General features: G+C 45.4%; 1 protein-coding gene across 5 annotated transcripts in view; it reads right to left on the minus strand.

The window, feature by feature from the left end:
* Window positions 1-18,878, minus strand: part of TBC1D1 (TBC1 domain family member 1) — a 209,885-nt gene that overhangs the window by 15,767 nt on the left and 175,240 nt on the right. For all 5 annotated transcript variants that reach the window (XM_019741934.3, XM_074322281.2, XM_019741932.3 and 2 more), the window contains 3 exons: window positions 14,419-14,574; window positions 6,674-6,918; window positions 4,235-4,394 (listed from right to left, as the gene is read on the minus strand). In XM_019741934.3, coding sequence (XP_019597493.3) covers window positions 4,235-4,394; window positions 6,674-6,918; window positions 14,419-14,574 — 561 coding nt within the window. The remainder of the gene's footprint in view (window positions 1-4,234; window positions 4,395-6,673; window positions 6,919-14,418; window positions 14,575-18,878) is intronic.

Below are 18,878 nucleotides of genomic sequence, written 5' to 3' on the forward strand. Positions count from 1 at the left end.
TTATGGGTCGGATCCTGGCAAGGGCCACTTAGTTTTAGACAAAGAAACACCACCTTCTAAGAGCCGCTGACAAGACCCCGCAGCTGCCCACCAGCACACTCACAGGTGTGTGCTGCCAGCCCCAAGACGCTCAGTCCACCAGCACTCATGGAGGCCCGCTCCTTCCGAAGGCAAGCCAGCCGGTTATCTGCGCTAGTGAGCCTAGGAGAGCTCAGCCCCAGAAGCGTCTGTTAGACTCGGGACGCCTCAAGTCAGGAGTCCACTTGCATGTGCCATGAGAGAATGTGCCTGAAGGGTTGAAGGAAAGACCCCTCCAAGTTTTCCTTGGAGGAAGGGGCTCTGAAATCAGTATACTTGGGGGTCAACACCTATCTCCTTTAAACAATGAGTGCATTTGTTTCCCTCTGGAAATTCTAAAAAAGTGAATAATTTTTAAATAACAGTAAAGAAAAATGTTACTAAAAAAAAGAAAAAAAAGAAAAATGTTACCTATAAACCCAATTATTTTCATTTTTGTGCATATTCCAATTTTTATACATTTACATTCTGGGATTGTTGTGGGTTTTTTTTTTAACAAAAGAAAAAAAATAATCTCCTTGGAAATGTGAACTCCCAGCATTTGAAAACCACTACCCAAGAACATGAACTGCTCTGAGCACCCCCAGCAGCGCGATCTGCCCACCCAGCTCACACCATTGTGGCTGACTTCTTTCCTTCTCTTCTTTCTCAGGCCGCCTAGAAAGAGGCAAAGGGCTTTATCAGGCAGGAGGTAAAGGGAACCTTAAATCCAGCTGACTCCACCACTTTGCAAGTTATTTGCTGAGAACAACATAAATAACCACTTTCCTTTGAAGACACTTCAGCAGCCCTGTTACTGTGTTAATGGGTATGGAGACTCTATTTGAAACTCCTCATGACATAAAAGTGCAATTTTCCTGTGGGGGAAAATGATAAACACTAAGCACAGGGCCAGTAAGCGAACTTACACTACATCTCCTTCCCAGCCACCTTTGTCAAGGGCAACCCCTCTCCTTAACTTTCTCTGGGAGGCGGCAGTCCTTCAGGTGTGACACCCCTACATTCCTACCAGGAACAGGTAGCAGGGAAATGAAGGATAACGACAGCCTTGCAGCAGAACAGCACAGACAGACTTTGCAAAAACTGCCTTCATCACCACTGTATCACCTTACCCGAAGAGCCAATTTTCCTGGCCGTACAAACAATGTTGTTTGCCCAGTCTATTTTAGTCCTCAAGCCTCTCTGAATCCTACCCTATATTCCAGGTGGCTTCTGCATTTTTTGCCTATCCCTCAGTGTTTATAGTCCACTTCTTCTCTCACCTACTTGGCAGCACGTCCTATAGGAAACTTCAGAAGCCTAACGAGGCAGCCTCTTCTTCCTAGGAGCAAGCCAGGTCCTAGTTCTCAGATTGTTCCCAAAGGCAGACATGATTAGAAAGTGAACAGAGCCAGCATCTGTCCAGGGACCCCTCTACACCCAAACTGGAATAATACCGGAGGAGGTTATTTTACATGATGTGACACCCAGAAAGGACTGATATTCAGAAAAGTGTGATTACCAGATGAAGGTTAAGGTGAAGGTTATGCTATGTCTCTCCAAGTAGCATATATTTAATTTGAGGTAACCTATTAATTAAGTTACTAGCTGCGCTGACTGCAAGCTGAGAATCCTTTACTTACATATAAAATAGTGAGTAGTTAACAAAGATTCATTTGTTTTTAGGGTTTATCCAGGCCTAAAGGCTCATAATGAAATGGGCTTCAGGCCAAGGAAAGACTATAGTGTATGAATGTCAGGCTTTGGGATTTAAAACTAAGCTATCTGCCCGCCATCATGAAGCTAAACAAACACGGTGGAAGTCACCAATGCTAAGTACAGAAATGGATTTCAGGGATCACATCTTTTCTATGGAACCTACTAATAAAACAGTTTGTTTTTAAGTCCCGATAGATGGGATGGATTGTGCAAAAAACCCAGCAGTTTTAGCAAAATGACATCACAACACAGTGCTGCCTTGAGTTCCCACTTCCTGCCTATAATTCGAGGAGCTGAGCCCTTAGCCAGCTGGACACAAACCCACTTAGTGCAGCAGGGGGGCTGTGGGATCCAGGAATTACAAAGACACTGGCATCTTTATGCATAATGTATAAGAAACTCCAAGACCCACCACTGACTACATAATAGAGAGCAAAATACTAGCTTTTACTAGTCTCAACTTTTATTTATGAAGTCATTAGGATGAGCTTCACAGAGCTCCAAATATTCATTTCCAAAGCAGAGTTTGTCTGTTGTTAATGCCTTTTATCCATTTATGCAGCAGCCTAAGATTTGTTTTTTTCCCTAGAGCTTTGTGGCCCTAGAGCCTCAGCACTATCTGCAGGCAGCAGCATTGGTGCCTGTGGCCAGCACTGGTCACTCAGCATTGACCTTAGCCCTTCTTGCCCAGCGCCCTTTGTAGAGTTTCCTTCACTGTGTAATTAGATGCTTGAGCTGTTCTCAAACCATTAACAAACACTCCCTCCTTCCCCTTTCAATCTCCACTGCTCTCCATTGCCCTGTTTGAAAAAATACAGCAAAGAATCAGGAGAAAAAAGAGGTAAGTAAAGGTAGACCAATGATTTTCTTTGAATTTCGAGAAAAAGAAAAGTAAAATACACAGAAATTTTTGGCAAGAAAAACTGAAGCCTGCAGCTAGGGATCTTAATAGTTTCTGTGATTCTTGTTAGTAAACTAAAAAGACAAGACAATTTTGAGTTCTTTAGTTATTTTTTTTTCACTGTGGTATAAAACCTTCATGAAATCTCACTGACAATTCGTTTAACCAGAAAGAAGAGTTTTTAGTACCTATTTTCTTCAATGTTTATTTATTTTTTTTAGGGACAGAAAATAAAAATCCAGTTGGGGAGACAGTTACACAAAAGGGGCGGTAGTAAAGATTTTAAGAATATAGGTTCTAGTAAAGCCAAATGGAGAATTCTTTAAAAGTGCTTCTGAATACAAGTGAATAATAAAAATCTAGTACTTTAGGGGGGAAGAAGAAGAGAGAAGACAACTCAATGCCCACATACATTAACAATAAAATTCTAGGCTTTCTAGAATTTGGATATGCAAGCTGTTTACCCAAAGCTGCCTAAAGTACTATTCTTCCAGTATTTGTAAACATTCTCTTTAGGATGCTAATTCTAAAAACAAACAAGTATGATAAAACTATAGGTTTTTAAGCTATCAAATGACTGAATGTAAATGACACTTTAAAACCATTTCACATGTGATAACTGTCAATTTTTTAATAACCTCCTCCTCCTGCATGGTAAAAATAAAATAAAAAATAAAAACAATCTGAATTCTCAAAATTATGATTTCTTTCTGAAGGAGGGAAAACACAGTGTACAAGAGCTGACTGGGCGCCCAGTGTTTCACTCAGCTCCAAGAGGACGCACCTGCCCCTGCCACGTCAAGGCAGTTTTTGAATTTTTTTATTTTTTATTTTTTATTGAGGTAAACTAGACAAGGCAGTTTTGAGACTTTGCCCGTGAACATCTATTTTATTTTCGCAGAGACAATCTTGTTGGAAAGTAAATCAAGAAAATGAGGGATGGTTTAAAATGTGAACAACCTATGGTTACGGTGGGGCACAGAAGTAGCAGTGGCTGTTAACATTTGGGAAGATGAGGCAGGGGGCATGTGAGGATGGGACAGTGAGTCAGTGACACAGAGGTGTCTTCCAGCACGAGTTGGAGGAGAAAATGAAGAGCCAAGTGTAGGAAAAGAGGAGAAAGGGGAGGAGGAGGTGCGAAGAGAATCTGGAAAGAACAGTAGCTCTGAAGTCCCTGGTCAAGAAGTTTTAAGGAGCTATCAGTGAACCTCGTCACCAGCCATGGAGTTTGAAGGTGATTCATGGGAAATATCTCTCCTGGAATACATGCTGGGGATCCTTGGCCAAAATGTGTGCTCTAGGAAGAGCCCCGTGGGGAGGAAATCAGGTCTAAATCCCACCACATGAAGACTTCAAGAGAAACACAATGATTATCAGAAGTTAGGCAAGTCCTGAAATTCACAAAACCTTACCCTAAACTAAACCTTGTGTGTCACACGATACCCTGTTTGTGCAGAAGACACAGGTAAAAAAATAAGGAGGCACCATGAAGTGACAATCAATGGTTCCCGTCTAACACAAGAATGCTGGTTCTGGCAAACAGATTTCCACACTCACCGAAGACTCTGGCCACAAATCCCAGTGGGAATTGGGAGGCAAACACGGTGAGGAACCAGGGGGCAGCATAGAGGCTGGGGCCGATCTCGTGCTCCTCGAGGTGATTGTAGAGGTCTCTGTGGTAATCGTGAAGGAGCCTGGAGAGCTGGTACATCTGGATCTGCAGGGACACACACACACACACACACACACACACAGCTGTCAGCTGTCTGCTGCAGGCACAAAGCGACTACCCCACTCACAGGATGTGACAGAAGAATTACTACAACTTTAAACTTTCTACCTGCTGATGATAGCCATTGATCTCAGCTACTCGTTTGTCCAATAAGAGCTTCCTGGGTGCCTACTGCATGTGAGGCCCTGGCTAGGTGCAGGCCCAAATACTAATGTTGGGTCTTCTACCACTTCCTTTCTTTTCATTGTTCCCCTGTGTCCTTGGCTAAGAGAATCTCAGCATCTGTCTTGTGGAAATACTTCGTAAATTCTCTTACAAATACACATTCCTAGCAAAACTCAAACCCAGGGGAATTAGAAATAAAAAGCCAGCCTCTCCGCTAAGGGTGAAGTCAGGGCACATAGTGATTCTGTGGAAGGATTTTACTGTACCTGTTCAGTTAGTAAATTACCCCCTGGGTCCCTCCAAATTACTCAAGAGGCTGGACAGGTGGGATTTATCTAGGTTTATAACTTATGAAAGTATACAGATCCCGAGCAAGTTAAAATAAGAAGTGTTTATCTCAAGACGGAAAAAATAACTTTTCCAACTAAAGTTGAACTTCAACGTAAAGGGTCCCTTTTTCAGAATGTGATATGGCCCTGTCAGGGAGCCCCATGGGGAGTCCCATGGCACAAGCCCAAAGAAACAAAGAGGTTCAGATCCCTACTGAGATGCTAAAGGTTGGCTATCGACTGCTCAGACTGGGAACAACTGCTTGCAGGAGCCAGATGACGCAGTCCTCTTAAGTACCAGCCACGGCTATTCTGCGTCAAAAAGAATCTAAGCACCAAGGCTACCAGCCCAAAGAGTCATGTGTTATGGTACTAAATTACACAAAACTCAAAAATCTGCTCTCTCAGACGGCAGGTGCATCTACAGTAAAGCTAATTGGAAGAACCTGAACGTATGTGTGGAAAGTGTCATGTGGGTCAGAACCTTTTAGTAAATGGAATGGCTTCCTTTAATGAGATTTAATTTTTAAGTCCATGTGGTTCATATTCACAGGTAGAGGTGAAAGGATTTTCAGCCACACAATTGGGTGCTTTGAGAGAGTCCTTGGCACGCTAATGTATTCTTTCTAAGAATACTTTCTAAGGCTCTGAAATCACAGTCTGTCCCTGGTAAATGAACACACAAAGACGTGCTCCATCCTTTAGGAATATCCAAAGCAAGATCTAGAGTTCACTTCTGAAAGGTGGCAGAATAAGCACTTGGGACACTGCTGTTTCGTTTTCTTTTGATGCGACTTGCCTTGCCTGCTGTCACTTGTCGTTCATTCAGCAAATATTGCCTGGGAGCGTACATCGCCCCAGGTAGTGATGCTCTAGGAACTAGGGACGCAGCTCCAAGATAGGTAAGATCCCTCCCCCCTCATGATATATGCTAAGGAAACTCAGAAAATAAACAGGTAAGTGAATAAAGAAATAACTTCAGGCAGTGAGTATGTGATATAAAAAAAATGAGACACGGTAATGTGATACAGCATGTCTGGGGTGGAAGCAGGGGACATAATATCAGGGTGGTCAGGAAGAGCTTCTCCTGGAAGTAATATCTGAGCTGAACCCTGGAGGACAAGGCCTGAGGGGGGAGGTGAGTGGGATCCCTGGTATAGGAAGTAGCAAATATGGGAAGTAGGAATTAGATCATCTGAAGATGGTCTGATTGAAGGGTCAAAGGGAGCCCTGGAGTCAGACAGGCCTGGGTTTATTTAAATCCCAACTCTGCCACTTGCTGGCTGACGTAACCTCTCTGAGCCGTAGTTTTCCCATCTATAAACTGAGCTGATTTTAATACCGTGTTTCCCCAAAAATAAGACCTACTCCGAAACTAAGCCCCAGTTAAGATCATCAGCCAGATGGACGCATTTAGTACGTTACGACGATGTTCCAGAAGATGACACGACTGTATTTGAATAAATGTAGATTGTTATACATGAAAAAATAAGACATCCCTTGAAAATATGCCCTAATGTGTCTTTTGGAGCAAAAATTAATATAAGACCCTGTCTTGTTTTTGGGGAAACATGGTGGTCTTCCTGAGGGTTACTGAGGAGATAAGTGCCTATGAAATGCTTGGTATAATACCTATCACAGAGTAAGTTCTCAGCAACGACTGCTAGGACGATGTTAACTGATGGTGAAAAAGTTCCTTAGTGAGACCTGGAAAAGGCTCATAAACACACCTGACATTTGTCTTCATCAAAGACACAAGGCGCACTCTACCTGTAAAATAATCATGTCCGGCCGGTACTGTTTCCGCAGTCCCCTGTCAAACATCAGAAACTTGAGCATGTGAAACGCCTCCTCCTCACCCATGTGAAGCAGCAAAATGCCTGCCACAAAGCTGAGGCCTTGGCAATATCCTACTTCTTGGTCTAGAAGTGAGTAGGCCTTCAAAATGTTGTAAAGTGACAGCTGCCCTGCTCCTAGCTGGGCCGAGAAGTACGGATGTGTTGGAAAGGTTCGCCCTGTGAAAACAATACACACGTTAGTTGTTATTTTAAAAAAGAAACACTGTTGAAGCAGAAATCCTATGGACTTCAGGTTAAAGCAACAGAGCTGTAGAAGTTGGATATCCTAAATCCGCTCTGGAAACAAGGTCAGCTGGTTGTTCTTGGAATAACGTTTGCAAGTAAAACATCAGCAAGTATTCATGCTTTTGTGTGGTGAAAGAAATCAGAACTACCCCTGGTCCTACAGATTTCTGGGTTTCAATCTAAAACAAAAAGACAACTGCCAGTGCTCTAAATGGTCTCTGCTCCCGGGAGGGGCAGACAGCTGTGGTTCTGGAGCGGCACCTACCCCAGAATCATCTAAATGCAGCCAAAGGGCTGGCCTGGCCGCAGACTCGCCCCGATCGGCTTTTCCCAGACTGCCTGCCGGGTGATGCCTGCAAAGGCTTCATGCCATGTGCATTATTTCTGTCCTTTTAAACCACAGGCAGTACTTTGAAACTCACTGAGGAGCAGGATGCGATTTCTTTTACACAAAACAGTTGTGTAAAAGAAAGAGATTAAAAAAAAAATTCTTAACATACTGATTATTTTCACAAAAAGCTGGTATTTAGATAAGGTTTAAAGACTTGTTTCGTCCAGAAGGCTTTGGTGGCTGATACCTGCCAAATCCCACCTCACCCCCTCCTTCTGGAATGTGACCACGGGCAAGTATGTTTCCAGGGAGCAGAAAAGTACCTGATCAAGAGAAAAAATGTTCGGCCAGGGCGAAGCTTGGGCCCAGGTGAGAATTATGGCCTCGTCTGGGTCAGCAGAGGCCCACAAGTTAACGAATTGTTCACCTTACTCATTCGGTAGGCAAAAGAGGTCACACTCAGGGTTCTTCCTCAGCCTCCTGAGAAAGGATTTATCAATCCGGAGCGGTTTATCCGAACTTGATTTAAGAGGATGGCAACAGTCTCCTAACTATGCTCCTGATTTCCTGTCCTGTATTCATTTCTTGCCTGCTCTGCCTCTTCCCCCAACAAATCTTCCCCAAACACACTGCGGGCACACCTGTCACCCCACTGCTGGAAAGCAATCAATAGCTCCCCAGGGGAGCTCTGAGCACTCACGTCCTTGCCTACCCTCCCAGCTTCGTCCTCTCCTCCAGGGTTAACCTAGGAACTATGAGGGGGTTCTCCAGGTCTCTGAACCCCTCTAGGCTGCAGGGAGACTGGGTGCACGTGCAGTGTACGAGAGGGTGTGGTTATGCCTGCGCATTTTCCTCGTCTAGAGCAGCGGGGGCAACTGAATTGTAATGTGAACCACATACATAATTTAAAATTTTCTAGCGGCCACATTAAAAAGTAACAGGTGAAATTAATTTTAATGAGATACTCTGTTCAAACCAAATACACAAAATATTGTCATTTCAACATGGAATCAACATACAAATTATTGAAACATTTTGTATTCCTTTTTTCATACTAAGCCTTCTGAAATCCAGTGCATTCTTTACACTGACAGCACACCTCAATTTGGGCCACCCCTATTTCAGGTGTTCAGGGGCCCCACGTGGCTACCACACTGACAGCACAAGCATAGGCTTTCCACAGGTTCTCCAAGGGACGGGGGCAAAGGTTAATAGGAAGCCCTTCCCTCCATCATCCCCACCAGCTTCCAATCAGACGGAGTGCTTCCACCTCTGCGTGCCTGCTCATGCCCCTGGCCCAGCCAGACACGTCTGCCCCCACTCTCCCTGCGTCTCGAGTAGTGCAGGTGGCAGAACACATAGGAACAGAGGCACAGAGGAACACCAGGAAAGGTTTAACTCATTTTAAATTTAATCCTTTAATATTATCGTTTTTGCTAATCAGACAGCCCCTCATATTAGATACCACGCTGCAGAGAAAGTAGAGCACACACTAACTCGCCCTGCTGTGGAGTGAACATTTCTCATTTAACAAGGCTCCTAAGAGGATGAGTCTGGCAGCCAGGGACATGACTATGCCAATCTGGCCACCCAACAGTTGTCAGATTTGGGGCGGGGCCTTCACGGGCATGGGTCCCGTGCAGTCACACTGGTGCTGTGCTTAGAAGGGCCTTGTGCTGGGTTTAATGCTCTATCACTGTCGTGAAATAATTTTTTGAACAAGGGGTTCCGTGTTTTCATTTTGCAACATGCCCTGCAAATTCTGTGTTTGGGGGAGGCAGCCCCCGAAGCAGCCTCCAGGGGTGGCTACAACCACCTTCCCTACAGCCTTGCTACCAAGCCGTATGTTAGGTGAAAGCAAGCCTTGGTCAAATTCATTCGACCTTAATTCGTAAGCCAACATGAAAAAGGAACCACACAAGCACTTGTCATGTTCTGTTCTCACGCCTCCGACAAGCATCCCTTTAGAAAGGTTCAGTTGGAGGAGGGCACTGTGGCAGTCTGATGGCAGAGCCAGACTGCCAATGGTCGGCCACACAGATGCTCCAAATGCACTGGGTGCTCAAGAAGAATTACCACTGAATGGCACAGGGGTGCGATTAATGCGGGGGAGGTTCTACACACAGATTATTTTTAGGAAACGTTTGCTGAGTCTAGTGGCCACCGGAACCGGCTCCTCTGGCTCTGTGAATCTCTGTCCAATTCCGCCATCAGTGACGTCAATCAAGTTGGTAGCTTAGAATTAGCCAAGGCGGGAGTATTTACACCACGGGAATCTGCAAACGCTGACACAGGACTTCATTTGAGGGGCTTGGGGGATCCAGTTGTTAAACATTTGCCAGCAGCACAGCACTGATTGGCTCGAAGGATGTAGGGAGATTTCAGACCTCCGTGAAAGGCAATGAAGACATTCCCCGCCTTCCTCTTTTATCACCCACATTGAGTTCTATCACTTTGAGGTTAAAGAGCATACTTAGAACGACCAAATCAATATGGTTTCATGATGTGGTCCTGAACGTGAGACAATGGCCGACCTTTTGGAGAAATGAGTGCAGCTGTTGGTGCAAGAATTTATTAGACGTCTGAGCTGTGCTTCTTCAAGTGACCTCCACAAAGCAAAGGCCCCAACCAGACCGACAGGGGTGCTACGTAACAAGACTGCTGCGTGACAAATTCTAGGGACTTTTCTGTCTTTTGCCGTCAACGCTTTTTAGTTTCTCACGCAGGACTTCAACCCAAAGATGACACAGAAAAGTGGTGCTCCCCACGGACACCCATCTGTTGTTAATGAACAGCCTACCCACCGCTCAAAGCTCACAGGCCTCAGCTCTTTGTGGCGTGGCCAAGGGAGGCAAACTACCAAGCAGGGAGGGAGAAGGGAAAACTCTCTCCTCTGCCCGTCTATATTTAGTCATCTTAAATTCTCTCAGCGGAGCCTTCCATTTGGCAGCCCTTCTCCTCCTCATCTTTTACGGATTCTAAAAAAGCAAGGAGAAAAATAAGTTCTCTTCTCTAACACTTGGACTAGAGCTCCTTTTCTTCCAGATACCAGGCAGCTTTTAGACCTTTGGTTAAACCATGTTGCGTGGAAGCAAAAATCAATAACACAGCTCCCAGGCTGGGTTCTTGACCCAAATGGGTCTTTGGATATACGCTTTGCCTCTCCCTGCAGCACGGGCACGTCTACACGCGCTTAGGTGTCACTGATAGAGCGTCTCTAGAAGTCCATCAAAAAATGCCGCTCTGGTCACCAAAAGATTCACCAAACCTCTGCAGGGTACGTAAACTATGCTACCACTTTATTGACCTATAAAGTACAGATTAATAAAATGATAGGTAATCGATGTGGGGGAGATTAGGAACCGTTCCTGTCTCTGCTCGCTGATTTAATGGTCCTCCTACGTTTTTGGAGTCTGTTCAAGGGCTGCTCCAGCTAAGTCCTTCCTATCATGGGAGAGGCTGCACAGCCTCACCGGGTGGAAGCACTGAGAGCCAGGAGGTTTCCAGGCTGGGGTACCAGGGACAGGGGCAGCTCAAGTGGAAGGAGATGGGAGGTGAAGTGGAGCCGGAAGGGGGTGTCTAGCTAGCTGTTCAGTGTCCTTAGTGTGGGTACAACTAGAGCAGGAGGTCCAGCTAGAACACTTGTGAGTCCACGCTGTCCACCCAGGATGGAGAGACAGAGAAGAGAGGGCTGCAGAGATGGATGTCGGTAACGCCAGGCTTAATGGGTGCGGCAGGTTCCTGAACTGAGCCCTCAAGAATGATTTGCTAAGTATCATCTGCTAAGCCCTGGGAGGAGCTGTTTTCCGCTGGCTGGGTGTGGTCAACTCCGAAGGACTGTTACGCCACCTAACTATGGGAGGGAAAGCTGCGCTGGTATGGAGTGGGCAGAGCCGGGAAAGACAGGTGTCCTAGAAGGGACGTGATAAGGAGACTAAGAAGACCTAGGTTCTAGGATGTTCTGCCACTGAGTAGCTTGTAACTTGAGCCAAGCATTCAACCTCTCTGGGCCTCATTCATTGCCTCTAAAGTGGAATAACACGTGCCCAATTTCATACAGGGTTGTAGAAAGCTGAGATCTGACAAAGTTAGAGAAAGTTAGAGGTGTTTAGAGTATAAAACACCGCCCAATTATAAAGTCTATTATTCTTGGGAAGAAAAGAAATGTTGCAAAAAGCTGATTTGACTAACAGCTAATTTCAGAAAGTAAAGCAAGAGGCAAGAAAACAAAAATCCATGAAAACTTGAAGTATGTCCGCCCAACAAGCATTCTTTTCTTCTGACCGGGATATGGATCACTTTTTAAGAAAAACTGAAATACGATTTGATTTGCTCTGCACTACACACCTTATATTGGGCCTTGAGTTAGCCACAGTGCAGACTAAATAGAAAGTGTAGACTAAACAACTGACTTGGCTAATGCCGCCTCTTGATGAGAGGTGAGGGGGAAGCAATAGACAGTTTGGAGGAACTTCTAAGTGAGGCCTCCCTGAACCTGACCGAGGGGAGCCTGGCAGGCAGGGCACCCTGGAACCATCGACGGTGCTGAGCTAACACACAGGTTCTCTCAGTGCAAGTGGGGAGAGAAGGCTGGCCCTGGTAGGTCCCTGGATAAAGCCTACAGAGATGCGTGGAGGTTACCTGAGCAATGTACCGTTGGAAACAGAGCTTTTTTCAGGCATTGGGAAGGTATTTGGAGAGCACCCAAAATGGAGGCTGGGACTGAAAAAGAAGTGGAGAAGGGAGGCCAGTGCTGTCAGGGAGGGGTGGCGGCAGCTGGCCTTTGGGGGTGCAGAAGGGTGAGGGTGGGAGATGGGTAGGGAGAAAGAGAAGGTGGGTGCTGCCTGGCCCTGCTCATGACTGAGAAAAGGCCAAATCGTGGCTCACACAGACCACATGCCGGCTGGAAGAAAGGCCGAGTGGGCCTCTGGGCAGGGAAGGCCAGCCCAGCCTGGCCGTGGCAAACAGCTCCCTGCGGAGAAGCCCCCCAGTCCCTTGTGCTGACCCAGCCTTTTTCTTCTCCTCTGCAGAAAAGCAATTACATTCGAATAACAGGAGGCAGAGGACCAATCCTGCCCTTGGAAGAATGAAAGAAAAACTAAGAGAAGACAACATTTGAATCCAGGAGGGTTTGAAAACATGTGTCCTTCTACTCTCATCCTGGGAAGGAGTTGGGGGGCAGCAGAGAAATGGTCTGTATTCCCTCCCTTTCAACCTCCTACCCTAAATTTATTTTCCACTTCATTTCACATGATAGGAACATGATGTCATTTTTCTGTTACTCATCACATTAGAAAACACATCTATTGCCAATTCACAAAACTGCTTTGCTCGGGGTTAGTGGGCCAAACGGGCTCCAGCCCCACTGCTTACACTTTGTCCCCAAGGTATAATCAGGGCCTGTCAGCATCACCCTTCACCCAGCCAGCGGTTTCCATGGGAACACGTGGGCTCCTGTGCTCAGAGGGCCTTAGGGACGGAAGGCCCTAACTGCAGCACACAGCCACAGTGGGTTTAGGTCCAGCCAGTCACTTGTGCGACTGTGGCCACCAACTGACCTCTCTGTGCCTCACTCTCCTCATTTCTTAAAGAAGACACAAGGGCTAATGTGAGGGTCGCATGAGACTGAGGGGTCAGTGCAGAGCCTCGTCTTCAACATCTTGAAAGATTTACTGAGCATGTGCGATGCGACTGGCTCCATCCTAGGAGCTGGCGCTGTGATGGTAAAACAGCCCCAGCCCAGACCAGAGAGTGCTGCCTCCTAAGGCAATAAAAAAAGCTGCTGCCACTGTCACCTAAGTGAGGCCAGTGGTGGGGGAAGACGGTGGACGGAGCACCGGCCCTAGAGTCACACATCGGCTGGGTCACTCTGAGCAAGCTACTTCACCTCTCTGTGTTTCACTTTTCTCAACTCTAAGCAGGGAAGGAACAATATCCACCTGATCGCGTGTGAGGCTTACAGCAAGTTTAAGTAACTTCACACAACATTTGGCATAAGGTAAAGTGAAGGATTAGCTTTGAACAATCACAAGAACTGTAATAATAATGAATGTGACAAGTATCACGGGGGAGAGAATGGGGTGGGACAGATGGCTTAGCAGAGGCACCTAATCCAGCCCGAAGGTGGGAAAAGATACTACGGTTGGGGACAGTTTCTCAGAGATGACACCGGCGCTTAGACCAAAAGAGCAGCATTTATGAAATGAACCCTTACGATTTGCTGTGTGGCTAGAAGAGCAGACTCCGCACGCGTGATCCAACTCCCACCTCGAATGATTCGGACACGTCCTCCCTCCCCGCTGGCTGCTGCGCTGCAGAGACCTATGGTCCGGGACACACTGCAGGGCCTGAGGCGCAGACAGGGACTCTCGAGAGCCCATGATGGCAGTAGCAGCCAGCACCAACATTCCGGAAGCAGGGCCGCCTGCTCTAAGAGCAGCAGGGCCAAGTTCCTGTGGCCTGCACACGGGGCCCTCCCGGGGCCTGCCATCAGTGGAGGTGGAGGCCCTGAGAGAGGCACAGGCTCTTCCACACATTGTCATTCCACACGTCCTTCACTGTGGTGACAGCAAGTATCTCCAGGACACTGTTTCCATCCTCGCGTTTTGAAAACTGTTCAAGGGACAAGGTGCCTGCCCCTCCCACAATAAAACTGCCCTGGGCGCACACAAACTGCTTTCTACAATTTTCTTCTCATAAATCCTGTTTCAAAGCAGCAAAGGCTAGGGAGTGGCTCGTGTAATTAAGCCAAGACTCGGTCCTGACACTTAGGTCTTCCAGCATGTGCCTTCGGTGGACTATAAAACCTCCTCTCAATATCTGAATTACTGACCTGAACCCCCGTCGTGACTGGAGCCTTCATGATTGCACCTTCCATGCTGAGCAGAGTTAACAAGCTGCCCAGTGAGGAGAGCGAGATCTTTCTATATGCTTGGAGGAGACATGTGTGATTACTCTGGGGCTTTTGTAATTGAAAGTCTCAGTAGCAAATTGTGATTGCTACACCTAAAGGCAGATCACTAAATAACTCGGACAGTCTCTCCAGATTTTTCAACTGAGTGAAATTTCCATTTTCATGTCAAATTGATTTGCAGACTTACCAAGGTCGATAAGAATCGCATGTTGCTGGGAGGTGAGCTGTTTTAGGAGTTCTTTGTACGGCGTGTCCTTTGGCTGTTTACTGGGAAGCTGGCGTTTAAGGTGGAATTGCTCTGCTAGGAATTTCCAGATTTCACCCCGGTGATGACGTGGCACACCTTCAAAAGGGGAGTGGTGGAAAATATACAGAGAGACTTTATGCACAGAATACCACTTACTGATAAAAATATATACTATGTTCAGATTATGCTAGAGTCTGCCAGGGATAAACTGATGAAGGACATGAGCCCCTAGCTGGTGACAATTAAGAATGTCTGGGAAAGAAGACCGAGCATGTAATACTACAATGCAGAATGTCATCTCCTAAAAGGGATAGAATCAACGTGAGGTGAGTTCAGATGAAGGAGATCAAGATTTCACAGAATCCTTCTCTCGTGCCAGTACTCAAGAGTGCGGGGTAGGGGTGGGGAGGAAGAGAAAAGACAAGTCAAAGAAAGGGCACTGTGCGTGTTTCTGTGGCCTCGGGCGCAGGGTACAGTAGGGATGGAGCAGGTGGCAATCAGATGGGAAGGGTTTTATTAGAGGTACAATTGAGGGCAAGAAACCTGCACTTCATCTGGTGGCTCTAGGGGACCACGGAGATGGGGAGGGAATAGCCCAATCGAAGCTGAGATTCAAGAATACTGATTAGATATCTTTCCACAAGGGTGGGCTGGAGGAAGGGACCAGAGCCTGGACAGGTACCATCTGCATAAACTTGCCATGGTGAGCATTCAGTGGAGACCTAAAAGCAAGAAAATTATCCAAGAGACTTTCCTAATGTTTTAAACATGATTAATTCGAACACTCAAAGTGATAAAAAAAAAAAAAAAGTCTACATCTAAGAAAAGTTCTCTTAAAGTCAACGATGTTATTTAGGGCAAATCTCATTAGGAAAAAGTGACAGTTTTTATTCAAAATTCTTCGGTTCATCATTCAGCTTTCACAAGGCCTTCATGTAGAAATGGAGATACAAAGAAGACTGCAGAAAAAGACGCCAAATGTTTCTCATCTCTGATGGGAGTTCTCTTGAGAGAAAAGGAACCTCTGAACTAAGGATTACTGTTCCCTCATCCAGAAAAAAATGTGACCGCTTTGTCCATTCCCCTGTCACTCAGAGCCTCCCCAGGAAGACTGTTTTCCTTGTTTCCCACTGGCTACCTTTGACAGAAGTGTCTACTCTGGCAGGCTGGCAGCAGCAGCAGCCACCATTTTCAGTGAGGTCACTAGGTGCTGTCACCACTCTGGGCATTTACATCATCCTCACAATCTGCTCAGGGAAATACATGCTTAACCCCTTGGCAAACAGGCAAACATGAGGAAACGGAGGCCAACGAGAGGAGGGCCCTTGCCTAAGATTCCAGCTGGTTAGTGGCAGCTCAGGGAAAGTGACTGCCATTTTCTACTGATGTCCTTCATGTCAGAACTGTCAGACAAGCTGCTGCTCGGATGGGTACTGGAGAAAAAAATAGTTTGGGTTCCTACGTGGCAAGTAATAATAAAATAACCATTTGTGGATTTGAACCAGATAATAGTCAATCTATTACTCAATCCACAAGGAACTATTTTGAAACAGTCATTCAGCCATCTTTTGGAAATACTTAAGGTGTAGTAAATAATTTGGGGTTTTTTCTTACACATACCAGTTGTAAAAACAAACAAACAAACAAACAAACAAACAAACAAATAGCCTTTGGGAGAAACACGGGGCGACACTTTATAACCACATCCTAGACTTTCTCTGAAGGTTTATCTCAGTGTTAATCTGATGACCCAATATAGTGGGTTGAAGACTGACTTCCCGAAAGATATATGTACATCCTAATCCCCAGAACCTGTGAATGTTCACTTTGGAAGAAGGGTCTTTGTAGATATAATTAAGATCTTGAAATGGTTATCATCACCCTGGATTATTCCGTTGGGCCCTCTATCCAAAGACAAATGTCTTTATAAGTGACACACAGAGAAGACAAGAGGAGGAGGGCATGTGACCATGGAGGCAGAGACTGGAGTGGTGCAGCTCCAAGCCAAGGAACATCGGCAGCCAACAAAGGCTGGAAGCAGCCAGTGGAGCCCGGCCGACACCCTGACTTCAGACTATTGGCCTCCAGAGCTGTGAGAGAAAATTTTCTGTTGTTTTAACCACTAATTTTGTGATAACTTGTTACGGCAGCAACAGGAAACTAGTACATCCTGATATCTGCCTTTTTACATCATTCTATTGCTTCTCTACCTCTCTACTATTCCTGCTCAGAGATATATGTCAGCTATGTGTGTGTATACACACACACACACACACACACGCACACACACACACGCTAGCCTCTAATATTTCAAACCATACAAGAAATAAATGTGGCTTGAAAAACAGTCAGCAAGTTAAGTAATTTATAGTGGGGCTTTTCACAAAACATTTTTTTTCAAACTGGGAAGTTTTCCCAAGTTATAAAATGACTGATTTCCTCTTATCATTAAATCATTCCCATTATCTCATCAGAACTTTATTTTTTGTAGGAAAGGAATACTGTGTCATTGGACAGTACCACATATTCTGGTATTTAAGAGAAAGCTTAGATGTGTGATTTAAAAACAAAGGGTCATGCAAATTGGAGCCACTGTTTTTGCTAAGAATGATCTGAAACAGCCTTCCCCATGCTTGGTTTGCCTCCATTCCTAACCCAAGAGAGAAACCTGGCAGTGGAGTCCATCCAGGGCCCGCAGAAAGGGTTCTGGGTGAACAAGGGGCTACCCTCCCCCCAAATGTAAATAGCTTTTTATGACTTTAATACCGTGTTTCCCCGAAAATAAGACCTAACCGGAAAATAAGCCCTAACCGGAAAATGAGCCCTGGCATAATTCAGGATGACATTCCCTGAACATAAGACCTAATGCGTCTTTTGGAGCAAACCTTAATATAAGACCCAGTCTTTTTTGGGGGGAAACACAACTTAAATACTTACTACTTAAATAAAAAGGAAAAAAAAAATTCTGAAAATGCAAAAAGGTATAACAAAAATGTAAAACCACTCATAACTAGAGTGAACATATAATTCACTACCCAAAGCAGGAAACTCTGGAAAGCGAAGGGGAGGAAAGCTATTTATTATTTTACTGGAACAAGTTGTAACCCAGGGCTATGCCAGGCAAACCAGATGTATGGTCATCCTGCCCATTACTCAGATATCTGCAAACACGTCACGGAGGTTGTTCCACAGATACGCACACAGAAATACACAACTGTATGTGAGACCACACTGTACTTTTTCCTTTCAATTAACAACTCATCTTTTACACCAGTAAACACAAATCTACTGTGTCCTTTACAAGGAATATGACATGGGTGTGGTCACATGGTTGGGGATTTTGGTTCTGTTCTGGTTTTCGGCTATTAAACAATGCCATAGTAAGCATTCTTCCTACTGCAGTACATTTTTGATTGATTAATTTCTAGAATAGGTTGCTATACATGGCACTGCTGGGTCAAAGGTAAGCAGAGTTTGCATCTGGCTCATGTTGCCAGCTGCTCAGGTAGCTTCTTTGCAATCCCGTTCCTAGAAAAGTACCCTCCGGTTCATAAGTTTCTACTTTGACGTCTTCTAATTAGTAAATAACTGAGATCATTTAAATAAATCATTTAAACCCAAACTAAACTTTGGATTATTTAAAATTCCACAGAACTATTCTCCCTTCTCCCCAGTTGACACCCTAATAATCCTGATACTCTGATTCAGTTTGAACTTGGAAAGTTAGTTCATAAATCTTTTTTTCGCATCACTTAGGGGCCTTGAGATCATTAAGAAGGGGCCTCTTACCCACACGGGGCCTGTTTTCTCTTTCAAGGGCTCAGAAGTGACTTGGCTTCTACCTGAAAGGCCAAAGGTATGGTTCTGATTGAATCTCGCTTTTATTCTGAGCTACAAGATGGACTGTGGCCATTTCCTTGGAGTTGTTAAACCTTATGTGTTGAAACCAGCTGAATAACTGACAAAGCCCCTTTTATAGTTAGAGACACGGAGATCCTGCCATGAAAAGTGATGTGGCAACGTCGGGGGACACATGAGGAAATTCCAGGTTAGCCTCGGCTCATTTTATAAATTGTTCAATGCTCTATCCCTGACTTCACCACACACGTTCCAGATGCCTGGAGCATTGTTATTAGTCCCCATCGTAAAACACATGACGAAAACCACTACATCCAGGTGCCGGGGTTCTAAGCTCAAATATCTGGAACAGCTGTCACACACCCAGGTGATTTCCCTTTTGCAGAAGCAAAGCCACCTGAAGACCATCTTGTACTCACCAGTGAAAAGGGGAAAAAAATGGACTCATCCTTTGCTCTGCTTTCTCCTTTTTAAAAACAGCAATCTGGGGCCATGTGGTGTGAGGGGAAGCCTCCAGCAACCTCGCTGGGTACAAAGAATGT

This window comes from Rhinolophus sinicus, chromosome 1 (genome assembly GCF_057876585.1).
Source record: "Rhinolophus sinicus isolate RSI-liver-muscle chromosome 1, RSI-T2T, whole genome shotgun sequence".
In the NCBI taxonomy this organism is placed as follows: domain Eukaryota; kingdom Metazoa; phylum Chordata; class Mammalia; order Chiroptera; family Rhinolophidae; genus Rhinolophus; species Rhinolophus sinicus.